General features: G+C 34.0%; 2 protein-coding genes across 3 annotated transcripts in view; one reads left to right on the plus strand and one right to left on the minus strand.

Annotated features, from left to right (window-relative positions):
- Nucleotides 1-3,019: 3,019 nt before the first annotated feature.
- On the plus strand, nucleotides 3,020-14,890 carry LOC123711181 (ATP-dependent RNA helicase DDX54). The gene is made up of 13 exons (XM_045663630.1): nucleotides 3,020-3,317; nucleotides 3,568-3,747; nucleotides 3,948-4,131; nucleotides 4,578-4,924; nucleotides 5,805-6,015; nucleotides 7,126-7,244; nucleotides 9,097-9,210; nucleotides 10,127-10,318; nucleotides 10,587-10,700; nucleotides 12,055-12,191; nucleotides 12,925-13,060; nucleotides 13,955-14,096; nucleotides 14,690-14,890. Exons 1-13 carry the CDS (start codon nucleotides 3,126-3,128, stop codon nucleotides 14,863-14,865), a joined length of 2,244 nt encoding a protein of 747 aa, XP_045519586.1. The 5' UTR covers nucleotides 3,020-3,125; the 3' UTR covers nucleotides 14,866-14,890.
- A 4,801-nt stretch (nucleotides 14,891-19,691) lies between these two features.
- Nucleotides 19,692-23,576, minus strand: part of LOC123710745 (phosphatidylinositol 4-kinase beta) — a 42,769-nt gene continuing 38,884 nt past the window's right edge. For both annotated transcript variants that reach the window (XM_045662889.1, XM_045662890.1), the window contains exons 7-11: nucleotides 22,962-23,105; nucleotides 22,597-22,775; nucleotides 21,842-21,953; nucleotides 21,051-21,192; nucleotides 19,692-20,559 (exon numbers count right to left, since the gene is read on the minus strand). In XM_045662889.1, the coding sequence (XP_045518845.1) occupies nucleotides 20,378-20,559; nucleotides 21,051-21,192; nucleotides 21,842-21,953; nucleotides 22,597-22,775; nucleotides 22,962-23,105 (759 nt within the window). In that variant the 3' untranslated portion in view covers nucleotides 19,692-20,377. The remainder of the gene's footprint in view (nucleotides 20,560-21,050; nucleotides 21,193-21,841; nucleotides 21,954-22,596; nucleotides 22,776-22,961; nucleotides 23,106-23,576) is intronic.

Here is a 23,576-nt window from a genome sequence, read left to right on the forward strand (position 1 = left end):
CAGATCGGTTTAGGCTTTATTAAGAAATTAGATTAACAGATTGATGCTCAGTTGTTTATGTTTGCAATAAAAAAATAATGCATGTTAATGAAAAGGGACATTGTTTTCGGTTTTATGAAACAGGTCTTAATGGGTGACGATTTGTGTATTCAATCCCGGTAAAATAATAGACAAAGGACATCTTTTTGCCTTCATAAGTTTAGCATTATTGGATCTAATTTCTGGTCTTAAAACAAAAGCGTAATTATTGCTTAGTTTATCTATTGAACATTATAACATAACCAACTTGTGAAATTATTGTATACTATAGATTTTATATAAAACTTAATTTTAATATTGCCATCCAAAGCTTTAATAATTATATATAGCACGTAATATAGTTAAGACATCTGTATCAATAAACGAAATTATCAATTATAACATTTTTATTAACTTTCATTTAAATCTTTTATCCCTATATCTATTCTATCGTATTCGGATTCGATCATAGAATCTTTCAAATCAAACATCAATGCGAAATTGATTGGTTAACGGTCATTAAAATGGCACTGTAATAGTGAGCAGGTTTTAGCCAGGAGTGGGTTGCGTATTCGTGAAGAAACTGTGAAACTCGGTCGCGTGTAATATCGACCTTCATTAATTATACATACCTACGTTTCTCTAATATACACTATATATTATTATATTGTTCTTTTCGACCGACCATAATATAATTCAGTTTGAAATTTAGGATTATTTTTTATTCTCATATCATATTAAATACTATTGAATGGGAACTGTGCAACACATGATACAAAAGTTTAACTGTTTCAACGTTTCACATTTTACGTTGAACAGTTCGAGCAATTTCTTGAAACAGAGCACAAAGTTTCCGCCTTCTCGTGTATAGGTATCGTATGTCTTTTAAACAGAGATTATCTTTTTATTGTGATCAAAAATCACGTTCTACTTAGGAAACGAACAAGAAGAAAGGAATGTCTTCTAATTGGGTCTTTCATACTACACATCTAATTACGAATATTTGATGAAAATTGTCTCCAGAGCGACTTGGCCACGACGGCCCAGTACCTACAGAACTAAATTGAAGATTGATGCACTTGACCATTCGATAACTTACGCAACGGATGCTTTTGGATGTCAGTTACGACCGTACCACAAGAGCGGCCGTACAAGCAGTTTACGGACTCATGCGAGCACTTAGCTGTTCAAACACCGTTTGTTGTTTTAAAATGTGCTAAATGCGGGTGCTAGGAACTATACTTTACGAACTGTCTGCAAAATAGTTGTAGCAAATCTAGATTTAGGTGAATTATATAAATAACAAAGCCTACTTCTAAATAAGTTTATGAAATACAATCAACATACGATAATTACTTATTATACACACTCAGTAATATTGTTAGCTCATAAACTTGTATAGAAAAAACGAATCCTCCAAAGATAACACTAACAATAGGTATTAATGATTTTTTGTTTAAATATAAATTGCGCAGTAATTTTTCCGCTGATTATGAAACAGTGCCTAGAAGTGTATAAACAAAATGAAATCTAAAAAGTTTATATCTAATTCGTTGATCATTTTTGTTTGTTACAAGAATGAGAGTTGTTATCATACTCGAGATGTAACCTAGGTCCTAGTCAAGGGTTTGACTTCTGAAGCCAATCAAACCTTCGTAAATAGTGGAACTAGAAATTCAGATATCCTCGCGGTGTGTATATCACCGTGTCAGCAAAACTTTAAACATGTTCAGTCTCTAATAGATCCTTTAGAACACAATGCCTAGCAATTGATAAAAAAATTTATGTGTTTTTTTACGTAACGGGTACATCTTACCTTATACCGCCACTCATGGACACTTACATTGACAGAAGTCAGACAAGGGTGTTGCCAGCCTTTTAAGAATCGGTACTTTATTTTCTTGATGTACCCGACGTCAAATTGGTTTGGAAATACTTCAGTGGGCAGCGTGTTCTACATAGCGGTAGTGCGCGACCAACTCTCAGTTTTGGAACGACGGACGTCGAGGTTCTACGAATGGTATTTTCAAAACTACTGGTACTTTCGGAAAAATTTAGTCTCTAATAGGTAACACTCTTTTAGAATTATTGCCAACATTAAAACTGCCAAGAGATGTAATCTAAAAATGAAATCAGAGTTGATAAAAATGTTACGTACTAAGATTGTTACCAATATAAGACAGATTCACTGCAATTGCGTATTTAGACACATGAATAAATTTTTGAGTATATCAGGACAGACGTTTTCTGGACAAAAATTTCTGTTAAGTCTTTCTAATTGGCGACTCAAGATTCCTTGATATTTGAAACAGTTTGTTTTTTACATCAATCGTCGTTTATTGTGTTGTTTATGCAAAACTTGTTTACGAACTTCCGTCTTAGAATTCCACGTATCATGATTTGCTGGTTTAATAAAATTAATTTACGCACAGCAGCGTGGAAACCCATAAAGCATTATAAAACAAATAATGTTGTTTCATATAACACAATTACCATATTTAGAAAGATTTAATTTAAACGATTAGATCCCAAAAGTTCTATAATCAGTAATAAGAAACATTTAGTAGCCGTATATTTAGTATCGAAGTTTGAACTTAACGTCAGAGGTAAAACATCTCTTGCTTTGATAGGGTAAGTAGGAACAGTGCGATTACATAGTATGATTTTTAATGTATAAAATACATTATGAATGAAATACGCATTACACGCTATATTTTGCAGATAGCGTTCTGGCTTAACGGCTGATGCTGTATATGTAACTGTATAGCAATGACATTAGCTCAGGTTAGCATTTTCATACAAGTCAGATGCTTTCAGTGGGCCATACCGGTCTAGTATTGGCTAGACTAGAGTACTTTTAAATGGAAATCGCATGTTTTGTCAACAGTAAATAACTCAGTAATGACAGCGACGTTAACGTTGATGTCCTCTGTCACTGAATTCTCCACAGTTGTCATTCTGACAACTGACAATAAGTCAAGTATCATTTGTCACATACATGCTCGCGACGTTCGCGCACGTGTTGTATTTATTAAAAATTGAATAACTAATCTTATTTTTAAGTTCACGACTTAAAATGTTCATTTTGTGCCTAAAATAACTGCAAAATGTCACTTCCTAAAGAAGCAGAAGATGAACTGCCAGGGTTTGAAGTGCCCACACAGGTGATAGAAAAGAAAGATGGTCAAAGTAGTAAAAAGAAAAGTTCAGGAGGCTTTCAGTCCATGGGATTTAGTTTTCCTATCCTTAGAGGTATTGCAAAAAGAGGCTACAAACAACCTACCCCTATTCAAAGGAAGGTAAGTGGACTTAGTATATACAAATATACTGTAACATTCATAATATCCTTTCTTTCAGAGTTCCCGATTATATCCTATCTGTCCGCTGATTTTTTTTGTTTTTGCTGTATACAAAAACAAATATAAGTTTTATTGCTATAACGCAAAGTTCAAATTGCTTCGGCCCAGTTACTGATAATTTGTTGTTTTCATGTTAACATGACAACTGGTAATTTCTTTATAATAATTATTGTGTTCAATCTGTTTCCAGACAATACCACTAGCATTGGACAATAAAGATGTTGTGGCTATGGCTCGAACAGGTTCTGGCAAAACTGCATGTTTTGTTCTGCCTATACTGGAAAAGCTTATATCACCTAACCATAAAACATTACCTGGTAAAAATTTAAGAGCACTTATTTTCTCTCCTACCAGAGAACTGGCTTTACAGGTAAATATATATTTTTTATTTAATTTATTTTCTTAAAAAGCAGGTAAAAACCTGAGGTGATCCTGAAAATAATTGGTACCATTGGTAAAGTTTGAAAGAATTTATTTATTCTGTTGTCAAATTCTAACCACTAAGTAACTTCCTAGTTGTAAAAATATGGATATATTAATAGTATGATCATTTCTTCTATTGAACTTCAGACAATCAAGTTTGTGCGAGAACTAGGAAAGTTCACAGGACTAACATCAGTGGCTATACTTGGTGGAGAATCAATAGATCAACAGTTTGGTTTAATGTCAGGAGATATACCAGATATTGTAGTTGCAACCCCAGGTCGTTTCTTACACATTTGTATTGAAATGAACTTAAAATTGGACAACATTAGTGAGTATTATAGTATATGCTTATTATGTTCAGGAAATTTTTAGTTTTAATAATAAGTTAGAGCTGTTGTAATTGTGATAGTAATATACTAAAATCTAGTTGCAAATATTGATAATGTTTTTAAATAACTTGTTTTGTTTGCTTATATAAAGGTTGTATTGTAATGTAAACAAATTATTAAGGTGACCTAGGTTTTCATAACCTAGTTGGTACAATATACAGCTGCAGAGCATTGGAAATGGATAGATAACAGTAAATACCCACTATGTAAATTTTAATTGTAAAGATTTTGTATCAAAGTCTATGTAATTGCTTGTATAGCTTATATAAAGCAAAATAAAGAAACCAACACTGCTCCTACTTTTATAAAAATCTGTCAAAATGAACCTTTGCTAATTTGTTTTGTGCTTTCCTTAAACTTATATCTTTTATATTTTATATTTCAGAAACTGTAGTATTTGACGAAGCTGACAGACTTTTCGAATTGGGATTTGGTGAGCAACTACGTGAACTGGTTGCCCGTTTACCATCAACTAGGCAGACATTGCTGTTCTCTGCAACTTTACCCAAAATGTTGGTAGAGTTTGCTCGAGCAGGTCTAAGTGATCCTGTACTTTTAAGATTGGATGTGGATTGGAAGTTACCATCTACTTTATGGCTGGGTTGGATTATAGTCAGAGCTGAATTGAAAACGGCGGCATTGTTATTACTTTTGGAGAAAGTGTTGACGTCGAATACGCCTCAGGCTGTCGTGTTTGCTGCTACAAAACATCATGTGGAATATTTACATTTGGTGAGTTATCCAGTATACATAATATAAATAAAATATCAATAAAAACATTAATTAACAAGAGAGTAACAAATTTGGGGGGTCCTTTTGTTTTAACAATATAAACGTTTACGATGCGGGGCGAGGATTGACTTAAGTTATTGTTAATATTATTTTCCACTTTCCAGTACTTTACACCACGTAATGGTAAGTATAAAGAGTCACTGGGGTCGGTCACAAAACGTTTTACTATTGGATACAGAAAACGTTACGGTTTTGGGGTTCATGGGGGGGGGGGTCAAAAATTGCGTGACGTAATACTTGAACGCTCCCTAAGAGTTTCTTAAGTTCACAATTCAATGTTTTATTATAAAACAAATATGTAGGTTAGGGTAGCGTATCAAAAAAAAAATGTTTGAAAAAAGTGTTTTCTTTCAATGTGTAAAAGCTATGTTAACAAAAGACAATACTAAACAACATATTAGTAAAATACACTGAACTATGTCACCCGTTGTGGCTGAGTTTGAAATAATTTTGTGTAGATTGCAATATAATGTGAGTGGGAAATCAGTTAAATTTTATTATAAAAATAATAATATAAGGCCCTACATGTAGGCCTGCATTCCTTTTGTTTCCATCATTCTTTTAATAGCTTTCTGTAATACCATAATTATAATTGAAGTATTTTAGAGTTGTTATAATATTTTTGTCATCGCCCCTCCTAAACACATGTCTAGTTATAAACATAATACACAATTAATCAATTTATGTTGAAGTACATACAATATCTATGTCTCAAGATATTTTTTAATGTTTCAAGTATTTAATAAACTCATAAAAAGTACTCAATGAGTTCAAATGCACTCGAGTGCATGCTCTCAACTGAAGCGCTTTATTATTTCAGATACTCCAAAAAGTAGGTATATCTTCCACCTATGCATACTCAGGCCTGGATTCATCAGCTCGTAAAATAGCACTCGGCAAATTTACAAATAAGAGATGCTCAGTTCTCATTGTGACTGATGTGGCCGCTAGAGGGTTGGATTTGCCATCTTTGGATACGGTCATAAACTACAACTTTCCTGCTAAGCCAAAGTTGTTTGTGCATAGAGTTGGTAAGTCAATTGTCATTTATTGGTAGGATTAATCTACTATGTTATATTTTCGAAAAAAAAAAACGATCTATTCATCGTGTTTATATGTTAAATATTAATTGTCTTTTCCAATATACGTTTTTGTACATATAAAAAAAAATAACGTGAACATAGTGTATATATAACCGATTTTGTATGTTGCAAATAAACAGTTGTCATTATATGCATATAAATATACCTCAAAAGGTCAAATTTGATGATTTGTGAGTGTATTCCTAGTTCTACAGAAATATTGTAGCATATAATACGTATATGAAGGAATTTTTGTTTGAAAGCATTCTAGAAAATAATAGAAATATCTACTTTAATTTATATCAGTTATTATCAATTATGTTCAGTATATCATACATAAATTCAAGTAAATCTTGCTATTGGTATTAAACAATCGACACGGTATACAAGCACATATACGACTAAAGTATTAAAACTCAAACTTTATTCATATACCTAGGTAACACTGAAAATGTTTAGAAAATGAAAAACGGCTTAATGTAGAAAGTTGCCAATACATTTATTGTTTTTCGAAGTAATCTCCGTTCCTCTCTACTCATCGTCACATTCGATGGAACCACTGAGAAAAGCAGTGGGCCTTCCTTACTCTTGTCTCGGGTCTCTTCTATGGCATTTTCGTACACTTTCACCTCCTTGCATCTTCAGGGCTCGTAAAGCGAATACCTCGAATTTTATCTTTAGTTCTTGGGTATAAATGAAAGTCACAGCGCGCCAGGTCAGGACTGTATGTCGGATGACTCATTGTCTCGACACCTGCCATACTTAAATATTCACCAGTCCGTGCGAAGGTGTTTTCTATATTTGTATTCGAATTATAACTAAATAAATTCAAAGCTCTCGTTAAACGTAAATTAATCAATAAAGCTTTTTATAAATTTGACGAATTCTTAAATGACCCTAATCCTTGGGATTGATTTGCTCCAGTTCAAATAATTTGTATGACTCAAAACGTAGCGATTAACATGAGTGACGGACCTTCTTGCCAGTTCTTGCCCGCTCTACGTCCTGAACGTAATTTTACTTATTTTCTGACGTTCATAAGTTACTACTAACTTCTAGGTAGAAGTGCGCGTGCTGGTAGATCAGGTCGCGCCTTTTCTCTGGTCGCCGCTGAAGACGTCGCACATTTGTTAGACTTGCAACTTTTCCTTGGAGCTGAACTAATTAATCCCTCACAGGTATTTTGAACCGTTTTTAATTATTATTATTTTTACTTTTAATTAAACATTCGATCTGTCTATGTCCAGCGTTAGACTCAAAAAGTCGACGGTGTATCAGGCACAGAAGGCCGATAACCTACTTACCTATTAAAATAAATGATAACTGAGGCTCAGACCAAATGTAGCTGGGTTTGGGCCCGGCAAACGTCGTTTTGCCATGTATATTATTTATAGAAAACACTATTTTAGTTGAATAAAAATAACTTTATACTATAATAAAAAATAGGGGTTGTTCGTTGAGGGGTGACATACAACATGTATTTTTGTATTTTGTATCATAAGAAAATAAAAACAATATTTTTTTTGTGTAAAAATAAGAGGGAGAATAATTCAATATTGGTGCGTATCGATAAACTCTGTTTCAATTACGGAATACTGTGTTTTTAAACGAAATCAGTTAATATTTTCGTATGAAAATACGTACATTGACAAACAGATATTTAAAGTTCTACTAGCTGACCCGGCAAACGTCGTCTTGCCATGTATATTATTTCCATGAAACATTTATTTAGTTTAGTAAAAATAACTATATACTATAATAAAAAATAGGGGTTGATCGTTGAGGGGTGACATACAACATGTATTTTTGTATTTTGTATCATAAGAAAATAAAAACAATATTTTTTTTGTGTAAAAATAAGAGGGAGAATAATTCAATATTGGTGCGTATCGATAAACTCTGTTTCAATTACGGAATACTGTGTTTTTAAACGAAATCAGTTAATATTTTCGTATGAAAATACGTACATTGACAAACAGATATTTAAAGTTCTACTAGCTGACCCGGCAAACGTCGTCTTGCCATGTATATTATTTCCATGAAACATTTATTTAGTTTAGTAAAAATAACTATATACTATAATAAAAAATAGGGGTTGATCGTTGAGGGGTGACATACAACATGTATTTTTGTATTTTGTATCATAAGAAAATAAAAACAATATTTTTTTTGTGTAAAAATAAGAGGGAGAATAATTCAATATTGGTGCGTATCGATAAACTCTGTTTCAATTACGGAATACTGTGTTTTTAAACGAAATCAGTTAATATTTTCGTATGAAAATACGTACATTGACAAACAGATATTTAAAGTTCTACTAGCTGACCCGGCAAACGTCGTTTTGCCATGTATATTATTTCCATGAAACATTTATTTAGTTTAGTTAAAATAAGCTATCTACTATAATAAAAATGGGGGTTGATCATAGAGGGGTGACAATTAAGGGTTGTATGTATCTTTATATGTTGTATCATAAAAAAATAAAAACAAAAAATCTAAAAGATAAAATACATTTGGGTGGCCATCCCTTTATAACTTAGGGGTTTAAAAGATAGATAGTAGCTGATTGTCAGACTTACTGAATATGCATAAAAATTTTCATAAGAATCGGTCGAGCCGTTTCGGAGGAGTATGGGAACGAACATTGTGACACGCAAATTTTATACATATATATTCTCTACTAAATGGGATCCCTATTTTTCTACCAAATTAAAAATATAATATGTTAACGTCAATAGATAGTTATAATATAAATACACATAAACAAGAAACGATTGTGATTTTCCCTTATTTTTCGAATTATTAGCAGTTGTGTAAAAAAATGCGGCAGAGAACTATTTTGCCACCCAGAGGACTGTTTTTTTCACTCAGAGAACAATTTATGTAAATGTTTATATGAATAAAAACACAATATTAATTATAAAATGTAATCAAAGAAATTATCTTCTTTATTGAATACTGTATCAAATACAGAATTTAAATACTTATGATAAATATATATAGAGATTTATTTGGTATTGAATCTGTCAGGTAAACGAAAATGGAACAGCTTGTCCAAGCGGAGTCTGGGGCTCGATGTCCACCACTGCCTTGGAATTGCGACACCAGGACGTCATGGCTTGGGAGAAGAATCACTCGGAAATAGTATGTTATTAATATTTACAGATATTATTTTTTTTTGTTTAAAATTCTATTATATCTCTATTAAATAGGTCAGTGTTGGTATATGACCCTCAAGCATAAGGCCGTGTGTTCAATTTGCAACTGTGTATGTGTTTGTGTGTTTGAAAGAAGACATCTACTAGCAGACCCGACAATATTGATTTCGAATTGGTGTAATTATCTTAAAATGCTTTATTATAAACAACATTATGTGTTTGTGTTTCTGGCGCGTATATAAATAGTTTTGTTGGTATTCCGACATATAATTGGCCATATGAAAAACATGGATTTTCAAGATTAATGCCACAAACTATTATTAGCTACTGTAATTATTTTATATGTATATCAATATAATAACTTCGATCCAAGCATTTGTTTTTAACGATATTCAATTGTCTCACATCCCTTTTAACGATATTTGCAGCAATCTGTCAAATGCCATAAGTAAAATGAAAAAAGTTTGAATTGTAAAAGTGCTATGCACTGAAAAAAAAATTGCTATCGTAAAAAAAACTCAGGATTACTAAATTATTAAGTATTCTTAAATTTTCTAATTTTCCGCGCAATTTTCTTAAGTTTTCATAAGTAGCTTCTCCTGACAAATACAAACAACAAAAAAGAATTAGCGATTAATTTTTATATATTTAGATTACTTAGCAGGCTTGTTTGTATGATTGATATCATAAAAACATCATTGTAGCACGATTCACTATAATTGTCACTAAAGCGGTTTAATGCTAAAGAAACTTGGGGATTCGATTCCCTGCGATATAAATGTATAATTTTGCCGGACCGAGCCAAATTTACGACCCCCTAGTATAATATTTTTTTTATAAATTTCTCAATGTCTGCCGAACAATTCATATTTTCCACTAAATATGCGAGGTTTTTATTATAGGAGGACGCGGCGCGTGTGTGTGGCCGGGGTTGGCAACAATACATAAAATGGCGTGAACCAGCATCAGCCGATGCCAACAAACGGGCGAAACTCGTCAACTTACCCTCTTTGGTTCATCCGTTTCTGTTAGAGGAGGGCCAGGATGCCGTGGTGGAGCTGGTCGATAAGATCAAGAATTTCAGGCCCAAAGGGGTAATTATTTACGGCAATAAATACTCGTCTTTTGTAAAATCGACCTGGCATCAGATTCATCCCTGAGGTCGCAGGTTCGAATCCCGGCTGTGACTTTGACCGATGGATTAATACATTTACGCTCGTGTGGTGATAGAAAACATCGTGAGGAAACCGGACTATTAAGAAAAATAGTTTTTTTTTTAAATTATGAAGTCACATATGGACACACAAAAATATAGATTTTAATTTTGTGTTTGGATTGGACTTATAATTGTTACCGTTTCAGACAATTCTGGAGCTGACGGGCAGAAACGACTCGCCAATGTACCTCGCTATGAAAGCCAAGCGACGGGTGCACGGAAAGACCGTTCAGAAGACGAGAGAAAATAAGGATGGAATGGTAATTTTCCATTGTTTGTAACATACCACGAACTTGGTTAATAATTAGGCCGGCAACGCACTTGCGAGCCCTCTAGCGAGGTGACTTTCTGTGACACTTAACATCAGGCCTTCAGCCTGTTATATAAAAAACTAGCGATCCCGGGAAGATGTTGTCCTGCAAGTATTTCAAGTGATTAAGATGTAAACAAATAAAGTATGAAAGTGCGGGCTGATTTCTGAAACTAAACCATACAGCGTCACCCAAACGCATAGCAAAAATTTAAATCGGTCCAGCCGTTTAAGAGGAGTTTAGTAACAGACACACCTACTGTAGAATTATATATATATAAAGATAATAATAACTTCGAAGTTACAAGCAGGTCAAAAAAGACAAAACTTGTCAGGTTTTTTTGGGCCATACAACCATTGACTTGCAATTGGTTTAGAATAAGAGTGGCGGAGTGTTTATTGCCAGTTTTTCTCTTCCACTCTTCGCCTTCGGTTTGATAACTGGCAGTTAATGGAAAATTAGAAGCATTTCTTTTTTGACGTTCATAAGTGTAGTGTGTGTTATATGAATAAATGGTTTTGATTATTTTTGAATTGATGTGTTAACTTATCCAGGCTTATTTAAATAAATAATAAAAGACGCTTACAACTTACTTACATACAAAAAAAAGACGATAACAACTTACTTACCTACAAAAAAAAGACGATTACAACTTACTTACATACAAAAAAAAGACGATTACAACTTACTTACCTACAAAAAAAAGACGATTACAACTTACTTACATACAAAAAAAAGAGGATTATAACTTACCTACAAAAAAAGACGATTACAAATTACTTACCTACTAAAAAAAGACGATTACAACTTACTTACATACAAAAAAAAGACGCTTACAACTTACTTACCTACAAAAAAAAGACGCTTACAACTTACTTACATACAAAAAAGACGATTATAACTTACTTACATACAAAAAAAAGACGATTACAACTTACTTACATACAAAAAAAAGACGATTACAACTTACTTACATACAAAAAAAAGACGATTACAACTTACTTACATACAAAAAAAAAGACGATTACAACTTACTTACATACAAAATAATAACAAATTTTACCCTCGGCCGATTGCAGTCGTGGGATTTGACCATTTTAAAGAGTACTTTTATTGGTTTTAGGTCACGTAATTTTGTTTGTTTTTCACGGCTCTGAAATCAATCATCAAAAAACAGGACAGTTTAGTTTTCTTGACCTACTTTTAGTGTTTACGATATATGTATACGTACGTTATGCATATACACGTTAGTGATACGATAGTATTTAATTTAGTTTTAAACACAATAAATATGAAATTACAGGGTGACAACGTTCTTCAAGAAAACTCGCTGACAACTATAAATAAACCGGAGAAAGGAAGAGGCAAGAGGAAGAAAGAAGCTGTTCGAGATGAGAATTATATTCCGCACTTTGCAAGCGATCAACACACTGAGACCGGGTGAGATTAGAGTTCTAGTCCTTTTTAACTTGAATTATTTTAATTATAAGTTATGTATTTTTTATGTATAAATGGATTATCTTAAAATTTGCACGGTCTAAATTTTCGATCCCCGTCCCTGCACCCATGGACTTTCTTCCTGTGTGCGCATTTAACATTTGCACAGGAATACATCGTGAGGAAATCGAGGACGGCGTTTGTCAGGCACAGAAGGCTGATCATCACTTGCCTATTAGATGGATAAAAAAATTATCATGAAACAGATACAAAAATCTAAAAAGCCCATACCTAACAATAAAACTTGAGAGATGCCAAGGGACAGTTTGCCGAAGTATCTTTCGATTAATTAGCGAAGGATTTTTAATAAAAATTTAACGTTACAGCGCGTTTCATGGGGGGGGGGGATCAGGGATCCCAAAAAAAGCGTGACGTAATACTTGAACGCTCCCTTATAATATTTTATTTTATTATTATTAACAAATATAATGTAATATAAACTTAATCAGTAGGCTCAATTTTAGTAGTAATTAGCTTGTGGTAACTGAAGTAGGAAACAAATGTTTGGGATTATATTTAATTTAAATGTCTTGAAAAAACTGCATCGATGGTAATATTATATACTTGCTTGCTTTCTATGAGAGAGGTTAAAACCAAGCCATAAAAATTGGAGTGATAAAAGTTTGGAGAAATAAAATATGAAAACTCCTTGAAAGAATGTATTATTTGGTCTCAGTATGTCTGTGAACTTCGCTGCCGGAGCTTCTCAAGCCGAACTAGACATGGGCGTGGACTGTGGCGACGGAGAGAGAGTGAGAAAATCGCAGATGCGTTGGGATAGAAAGAGAAAGAAGATGGTGCACGTTGATCCCGTACGTATACATTAACTGTATATTTTACACGTTTACGTTTTATAAAATTGCTTATGCTAACATTTTCATAATAATAAAAGAATATAGTCAAATGTCTAGTCTATTTTGATAATTGAAAATCGTATTTTCGAACAGCGAAAAATTAATTAAAAGGGTTTTAGAACCAAAATGTGTCTATAGGCAGCAGATGCAGAATTGTGTCTGCTTCATAGGATTTTAATCATAATTATGATCATCAACAGAAAAGATGTACCTAGATTCTAAATTTACATTTACTACCAGTTCGCAAGTCGAGGGCAAGAAACTTCGTTCTATTAATGAAGGAATTATCACTTGGACGTACATAAATAAATATCAATCGTAAAAAATCTCGCTAAGCTCACTCAAGACGTGTCTGTGAAGTTAGCAGAGCGAAAAAATTCAGTTCTGGCAGCAAATACAATAGTACTATAGTTCCTGATAGTTTTTAAGAAAGATTTGTGCACTTTTAAGTCCAGTAATTTTTTTTTAAATCGTATAATCCTCTGCCAGCTTCCCACAGCAGAGCATTTCTTATCGATTTCGATAAAAAAGGTCTCACAACACTCTCACACTCTTAAAACAACCAATTTAATTGTAATAGTTTCTAATCATTTAAATGCAAAAATAAAAAGGTTTAATTATATAAAAAAGAGCAGTGAGAGAAAACGAAATAATGAGCATTTTTCAAACTTTTTACTTTAAAAAAAAACATGTTTTTATTACACACTCAAGATTGGAAAAATATTCTTTGAACTTTGATAAACATTTTTAAGCAGAGAAAACTTATATATACCTTTGGGTTGCCCGTGCAGAGTCGGGGCAGGCCGCTAGTAATATAAAGTTTAGTTTGCAAATGGCTTATTTGTATTTAAGGACGGTGGTCGCAAAATGATTCGTACGGAGAGCGGAGGCCGTGTGCCCGCGTCTTACCGAAGCGGCAGATACGACGAGTGGAAGAGACGGAACCACACCAGCGAACTGGACGAGGATGACACGCGTGCCAAGAGCAAACAACGTGAGTTGACAAATTTGTTATTGGATTTTTTATTCAAGTAGTCGAGTCTAAAATGTCAAATTTTTGGTCCTTCCGGCCGTTGTATTTTTGGAGTTTACTCCTTAAGAAACGATTTGAGTTATAAGGCTCCGTACGGAAATTTTATGAGGAGTAAAATCAAGTGTAACACGAAAAGTTGAGGCGTTACGTAGAAAGAGACAAACATATATATCTGTAGGATTGAACTCATTCTCTCTCTAAAATTGGATTTGTATAAATGGAACACAATTATTATTGTTATTATTTATATTGTTTTGTAACATACTTTATGTAGTACGCTTTATTGAAGTAATATAAATAATCCGAATAATTACAGATATATGTTTGTTTCTCTTATCATTTTAGCAGATGCGTTCATTTACCCTTTTTTTCTATTCGATATATATCATAATTATTAGCTGACACACACACACATTTTTTTTTTGTATAAAACAAAGGGGCCGCCCGTGGATACTCAATGCCAGAGGGCTCGCGAGTGCGTTGCCGGCCTTTTAACCATTATTGGTGGTAGCATTTCCTTGCTGTATTGCGATATTTATTGTTAAATATTTCAGCATCTGAATTCCGTCCCCGCTGGGTGAAGCACAACGAGCGCATCGCCAAGAAGAAAGTTGACGCCTCGTCGCGAGAGATGAGGGACAAACAGCAGATCGTCAAGGAACGCCTGCGAAGGGACAAGGTGAAGCAGAAGCTGAAGTTCAAATCGCGTGGCAAAAAGAAAAAGAAGTGATATTTAAATAAATATATAAATATTATATTTCTGTTTTATTTTGCTTAGTGTTGCGTTTCTTTAGGCAATTTTTTGCCGCTATGTGGAACCAGTCCATTGAAGTATTTCCGAACTGATCTTGTTTTCAAAACCAAAGAGTCCCTGAACTTTACAGACTCCCCAAACTCTTCAACACAGAACTAGACTAAAGGTATGATTCTAGACAGCAGACTGCTCTGGAACATAAACTAAATAAAGCAACGAACGCCTTCTATCAAAAATGCTGACGTCGACGCATTTTAAACTGATTCGTCGTAATAATTGTCACTGACAGTATGGGCACGCAATGTACCGTTATCGATACTTAGCTACTAGCTTACGCACTCGTGCGTCGTTAGGAGTAAGGGTTGTTCTATATGATACTTAATACTTACGCTTCATCATTCAATACGCACATTGGAGAATTTATTTTCTAACATGGTTTTAATGTGATTAAATTTGAAATTTTATCCCGTCATCGATATGCAGCTCTACAATTCTTACGCACATCACTACACCTCTCCTATATACCCTCCTCCATAAGACCTGAAAGTGCGAACGAGACAAACGGATAAATATGACCACAGTTCATAATTCGTCTACTATAGGCGTTGAATACGTCTAAAATAGTATTATGGCCAACTAGCTAAAATGACCTTGATGTGAACTAATTTTTACAACAGTTGTTGTCTCAGATAGTAGTAGTCTGTCTACGGCTATAAAATGAAATTTTAGAGAACGCTATTTCTTTGAGAAAGCCTGTGTGTCAATGTCACAATAATAGATGTGCTTGTTTTAAAAAGTCCTTTGCGGATCCATATTCCTTGAAAGTTTAGTAATTATATTACGACATCTCATGAGTTCCAAAGAACAATAATATGTTACATTTAAAATCTATAGATATATAAAAAAAAATCTATTTCCCTTGGTCACGGTATCACGCATGAACGGCTGGACCGACTTCGCTAATTCATTTTTTGTTGTATTTGTTATTTATTAGGAGGTTCTTATGACGGAAAAAAAGACGCGCGGACAAATAGAAAATTTAAGAATACTTAACCAGCATATTAAGTAATCCTGACTTTGGTTATGATAGCAATTTTTTTCATTCAATCTTTTTTGATCTAACCTTATGGCGTTTGACAGAATGCATGCTGCAAATATGGTCAAAGAGGATGTAAGAAAACTGAATATCGTTTAAAACAAACGCTGCTTATATTGCTATATAATAACTCCGACCGACCGACATATAAAATAATTAATTTATGATTTCTAAGAAAAAAATGCACATCACCTGAACTCTGTGAACACGTTAGCTCTGAACGCGCTATCACGCCTTATATTAAAAGTTCAATTTAATATCAAGTTTTCATTCAAAGTTAAGGCAGGACAACGTCTGGTCCGCTAGTATATTTAATAAAGAATTTCTTATGTCATATGTTTCATCTTTTTTATTTCTGTCACATGGTCACTATTGAACGAATGGCCTACGCATTCGCCAGCCAATTTAGTAAATGCTGTAAAAAACGTTACGTCAGAATTTCGTTCAGGCCACTAGTTAAACGGCGCTGTTTAGTAAGGAGGCTTGGATATTAGCCCAACCGAACCGCAATCACGAAGGGAGGCTTCCACAAGCTCGACTTGTCCACCAGCCAGCGATGAAGATATAGCCATACAATTCACAACCGTAGACCTCTGCATACATCAGGACGCGGCACTAACTGCCATCAGACTTTTGCTCTTAGGTCTATTTGGATAAACCACTACAGTACACACACGAAGGCATATTCTGTACATAACTTCGCCCCTTCAAACTAATTTCAGGAGGAATTATACAAGGCCCATTCCCCTGTCAAAATAATAAGGAAGTCAAGGTATACGTAGTTTTGGTAAAAAACTTTAATTAGCTCTTTTATCAAATTCTGTAATTAAATTAGGCTATCGGTTATTAAATACGCATTGTAAAGTGTCCATCTCAAACCTAATCATCTGCCGTTCAGTTTACAGCCTAGCCTTTTAACTAAACAGCACCGTTAAACTAACGGCCTGAAAGATGTTCAGTCCGTTGATCAAACAGTTAGGCAAATTATTTGGATCAATGACGTTTCATTACTTACCTAGCCTGTTGACTGTTAATTTAACTTTAATTGCACTTTCTGCCACTCAAACTTGAAACGGAACTCTTTAAACTGTCAAAATAGCATTGGCAAACCACAACTTTGATGGTGTTTTCCAAAGTTCCATAAAAAACAATAAGTACAATGCAAGACTGTAGTGACAATAATCTGATTTTGACGTAAGCAATTTAATTTTATGTATCATCGTTATTTCTGCCAAATAATGACTATATCGTACGAATGGCCTAAGCATTAGCCAGCCAGTTTATTAAATGCAACAAACACTACGGCTGAATGTCTTTCAGGCCGCTTAAACTGCGCTGTTAAGTTAAAAGGCTAGGCCTTTAATTGAACGGCTAATGAAGGTAGTTGGCTGCGAAAAATATATTTTTATTGTACATTTATGTTCACCTAAAGTGTCATAGATTTTAGATTAAAGAGTATGTGACATATACCGTATATATAGTACTTTGTCTGATGTGGTAATATTTAATAAACTAGACCAAGTAAAAATAAAAATCCCAATTGGATAATTCATGTTTTAATAAAGGCGAACAATAAAAGATCTCCAAACTCGTAGTATAATCATTATATTAAAAAAAGATAAACATATTTAGTTATTTACCTAAAATTATCTGTACACGAAGATAAATAACATGCAATAATCAAATTTCAGGAGAAACATTAAATTTGGACTGAATTTATTATTGAGAAAACCTATTTACAATTTTAAGACAAACATACAAGATTATATAGGGTCGATTTTTCAATCATGCCAATTCGAAATTTGTATAGAAGAGTTTTTTTATCTACCCACATATGTGCTACCCGCATAATTGGGAAATCGGCACTTAAGATAAAATATCGAAGGTACATACTTAAGCCATCTACTCGTCAGTCGACATTTATAACGATACATTTCGAGCACGCACTAAAAAAATTGTTCCAAAATTATTTCATTTATAAGCGTACACTGACCACGTTACAACAATTTCATATTCTCTCAACAAAATTTCACCTATTCACTAGTCCAGTCGGTATGTTTAGCCGTCATTATCCAATATATGTCGCAGCAAAGTAGTTAAATCAGAGAGTTAATTGTATCTCTAGACAGTTAATTAAATGTCGATATTCAATCAAATCGGAGCATTTTGATTTAAATAAAGCAGCGTCGAAAACGTTTAACTATCTGTCTGACCGAAAACCAGCGTGTTGATTAACTTTTTCACGTGTTATTGTTCGGTGATCGTGAAGAATTGAGAGCTTGGAAATTGTAAATGGTTAGGTTAGTCTTGTTTAGGAACGTTTAGGAAACTCGTTAAACGTTTCGTTCACTCACTTGTCTGACGGAACTTTAGCGAGTTGATTGATTTTTAATTAACTGTCTAGAGATTCAATTAACTCTCTGATTTAAATACTTTACTTATACATTAATTAATAATTAATAATCCTACAGACAGAAATGTTACTAGCCGCCGTATTCGACGAAAGATTCTGTATGAATTTATCTAAAACCCGAACTATAATCTCCACAGTTAATTTGACAAAGCGGCTAACTATAACGCTCTTAAACTCAATTGCAGACCTCTGAACTCTCCTCATACACTTAACATTAGAACCGGGACAACGGTAAATTTTTCATCCGTTCTGGCCTCAAAATAACTGAGAAACAATACAGTCTAGCTAATATGGAATATTCCAGAAGTTTTCGGCGGCATTTAAGTTCCGAGGCCTAGTAAATGCTGAACATTAGAATCAATATCCAAAATCAGCCGCGTCAATATAATAATGGAATGATTGTATGAACTTAAACACGTCAAAATAAATCTAAATTTTGAAATACGGAAACTAATAGGTTTAAGCGTTTCAATGAGTTAAAATCCAAATGTTAATTGGTGTCTTGGACATAACCTATCTATATAAATAACTAATTCACGCACATACAATTTACAATAAAAACTTAAAGATACGATGAACTAATCTAAACCATTCCACGCCTGAAACAATCAGTCTTCATTGCGAATTATATTTACACTAACATTTTCAGAGGACTTTGATACAGAAACAGTTGGCTTTGTTCTAATAATGAATTTCAAAGACTTTTATATGGAAAATGGGTTTCATAGAAAGCGATTTTAGGACTTATGCCCGCTTTCCACTGAGAGCGGAACGGACACATTACGGACTGAGACATACACGTAACGATAACTTTCATACATGTGTTTACACCAAAGCGGAGACGGCATGTATGAAAGTTATCGTTACGTGTATGTCTCAGTCCGTAATGTGTCCAAAAATTATTTTCCCAAACAATTCTATCAAAGTAGGAGAATCGACGAACAATGTCTAAGATTACAGAAACGAATCCTACACTCCTGTACGTCAAAAACGATTTTGACAAACTGGAATCACAACTAATGTTTTAGTCACTATTAAGACGTAAGCATTCCCAATTTTGTATGACTTTTGGGTACACAACGAAACAGTTAAACAATAATTAATTGTCCTTTCAGGGGCGTTGCCTCTATTATGTGATTTTTATCGATCATGATCTGACACGATCTTCAACTCAATCTCCATCTCTTTTCCTCGTACATCGGATGACAGAGAGAAGAATTACGCTCATCTAACGGAACTACGACAATGGACGGGACGGACGACTTAAAAACGATTTGAAAAAAAACCAGGTCCCAAAATCCAAAACATTACACAATTTAATATTTATACGCCACCAAAGTCTTTAAAACATTTGTGAAAACACCTGATGACGTCATGCAAACACGTTGGAAATATGAACTGCCATCCATGTTTGACATAAGTCTATAAAAACTGCAATAGGCCGATACTATGGCACAAAATTAATGCAATTGTGAATCTACGATCATACAGTTAATCATTATGTGACAAAAATTATTATAACTATTGGTAAATAACTGTTAAAATATTTTGGTTAAATGTTCTTTTGCGATTTGCTACCATTTCTGAAAAGGTTATGGAATTCTCTTGAATAACATTTGCTCAATAATTAAGAAATTAAATTATCACACACTAATATAAGATTTGATTTCTAAACAAATTATGACATCCAAACAATTTAAAGATTTGAATCACCTATCTAAGTCGTTATCTGGAGAAAATTCATTAGCGTACGTCATAACGTACGCGCACACAAAACGACCGCGATTCAAAATTGCTATTCATACTAAATACGTACGCAAACGTCAACATGATGCACTTGTACGTATACGTACACACGAACGTCATTCATATCTACGAATCGTATTAAATACGTGCGTACACGTTGATATAACGTACTGGTACGTATATAAAACGTATACGCACGTACACAACGATCGCATATATTTCTCGAATCAATACTAAAGTATCCCATTGGTGTAGTACTGGTAATTGTCGTAAAGACGAGTCGATAGCGAGTTGAGTGCGTCACTCACGAGTCGATCGACGAGCTGTCGAAGTTGGGGCTCCGTACGGCCCACGTGGAAACGGGAACGGAAGTTCGACACGGAGCTGCTGCTGCGCAGGCAGGCTAACTGACCACCTGGAATGGACAGAAGCAATTGATAAAGTGAATTTAGTTATGATTTAAAAAAAAACACTTTTTTATTAACACTTATAATGTTGCTTGTTCCCATCCCATCTGTTGCACCACCACAGAGTCGAAACTTAGAAACCATGACTTAGCACTATCCACCTTGTTTTTCTTAAATATTTTTTTTATTATTTTACGTGTTTCGTTAGTAATAAATGTCTACGTCTATGAATACATTTTCCTGACGATGTTTGCCATCATTACCGTATGAGCTTGTGTTTGATTGACCAGAGTTGAGAGTATCACAGTTACATCACTAAGTCTAATCCTAGTCAAGTGTTTTGTACAGATAGCAGCAAAACGTTTACATAATAAATTTTGTATATTACCGCCATATATTGCAATACCAACTTCACGGCATCGAAAATCAAAACGTTGAGTTATGTATTAGTGTTATCAAAATTATACAAATTTAGTTAGATTTAAGTATAAACACTTACTCATTCTCATGGTGTCGACAAGATGCAATATCTGGTCGCAGTGTTTCCTTGCCGCGATTAATCCGCGCAGAATCAGAATCTTGAAATACGCGAACATATCTGAATTCTCGCCGTCCATTACTTCGACGAATTCTGGTGTCAGCTGAAAAAAAAAAAATATTTTTGATGTTCCTGTTTATAAGAAAATATAGTATTTTGAATTAATAGGTCTAATACGAAGTTTTAGAATGCTAATAGCGATAATAAAAAAGGGTAAAGAATCGGCCAATCACAGCGTTCCTTTGAGTCGACGTACTGTTAGAAGTATTCTAGTACTTGGGTTAAAAAAAAAAAAAAAGATGAGTTCAGGATACAATTGAACTTTTAATTTGATTACAATATTTATCGAATTTTAAAATAATGCCAACAAATGTGTGCCCGCGACGGAGGATGATACCGAACTGATTTTATATTTTAAGTATCGTTTCACCTCTCGGTGAGAAATGCTGACTAAACAGATATATATAGGGTATGTAATTTTCTTAATAAATTGCATATTGCTGTAATATATTGTCTCCGAGTATTGTAGCAGACCTTATAAGTATTTTTTTGTCCCCGGCAATATTTTACATTTGGCTTTAAATTTCGAGAATAGAAGTATTGAATTATATTGTGGGTAATACACAAATAACATTTGACCAAAATAGATTTTTTTTATCAATAAAAAACACGATATAAGGATACGAAAACCATCCTATATACGTGTCTCAATCCAGATTTTTTTAAAAGAAAAAAAAATATCTTGTAAATACCTTAAATGGCGAACTCTCAAATCCCAAATTTTTCGGTGAGATGGAGAATATGAAGCCAAAATCAATGTGGATTATGTGTCCAGCGCTGTCCAGCAAAATGTTGCCATTATGTCTGAAATTAATAGTTACATAATTAAATTATATATATTTAGCAAATAATACAAACATTTGAAATTTAACTTTAAGGATTTGGAAAGAAGCTTAGTTATTATTATTAATTAAAATAAAGAGAATTTACATCTCCCATTTATACACCAAAAAAGGATTTGTTATTTAAAAAAAAAAGTGATCACAGACTATATTGATTTATATAAGAGATATTTATTTATTTATTAACACTTCGTTACATTACAATATAAAAATTGAACATAATTAAATGAAAAGGAGCGCAACTGGCGGCCTTATCGCCTTCGAGCGATCTCTTCCAACCACTATGAGTAAAGGAAAAAAAATGTATTACATAAGGTAGGCAAGAAGTGCAAAAATACATATTACATATAGTTATAAAGAAGAAACTAAACTGATACTGGATGACAGGAAAAACAAAAAGTTAAAAGTGCACCTGAATCATATATATAGGCTCCAAACACGCGCGCTATATTTCGTGAATATATGTATGTATGTCCACATATTTCTCTGTACCTTAGTCACACCAAAAAAGGCGTTTGTCTGCACGTGACTCGATGAAAGTCTAAGTAGGGCTTAAAATAATATTTAATGTCATCAAATCATTGTTAATGCTTAAACGGCCTCACCTGTCCTTGAGCTGCAGAAGGTAGCTGGTGAGGGCGTAGGCAGCGGCCGAGTGCACGAAGTTCCTTTGCGCCCGGAGGAAACCTTCGCTGGTCCCGGGACCGTGCTCCAGCTCCAACCACGCCCGAAGCGACTTCCCCGATTGCTTTTTTATCTGGTGTAGCGACACCGAGTTCAATACCTGTGGAAAAAAATTGTGGTTTCATTCACCCTCCTAATGTAATTGACGGCATAACTATATAGGTTTGTCTTAGGACGTTTTCACATTAAAACGTTATCTGAAAGGGATCGTAAAAGCTAATTTGTTAAACTCGAAAAAAAAAAAACAACAACGTAGGGTTGAACCGCATTTCTTATGGTAACTCACCGGCTGTATGAGCCCCGACTCCTTATCGAGGCAAATGATTTCATAGGGCCGTAACGTCAGCGGCACTCGCTCGAGGTCCCACACGGCTTGAAGTCGGCGTAGGAGCTGCGCCGCTAACATCTCTTGACGTAAGTCGTCACCCACCTGGAAAGATTGATTTTCACAGTTTAAGTATGCAGCATATTGGTGATGACGTTCGTTATGTTCGACTACAGACGTCTCGGGTTCTAAAACCCTAAATAAATTAGAGTAAATTGTAAGAAAATAGTTCAAGCTATCTTCAATTTGATTATGCAATAGCCTATTTAATAATAGAGACAATCTTGTTTATGATACGCGTACTATATGTACGTAAATGTCTATCGAGAGACGCCGTCATTCAATACATCTAGAATCCAGTAGGTTTAATAAATTTTTGAAAAACATACATTTTATGATTTGTATAGGGCGATTTAAAACTTTGATAATATTGTAGGGCACGTGTAAGCATGAATGTGTCGAGTAAGCGTTTTGATGTATGAAAGAGAATTATGAACTAGCGATCGGCAGTTACTGCGCACTGCGTTTCGCGTGTGGACGTGGATAAGTATTGAGGAAAATACATAAAAAACTACA

This window comes from Pieris brassicae, chromosome 6 (genome assembly GCF_905147105.1).
Source record: "Pieris brassicae chromosome 6, ilPieBrab1.1, whole genome shotgun sequence".
NCBI classification, from domain to species: Eukaryota; Metazoa; Arthropoda; class Insecta; order Lepidoptera; family Pieridae; genus Pieris; species Pieris brassicae.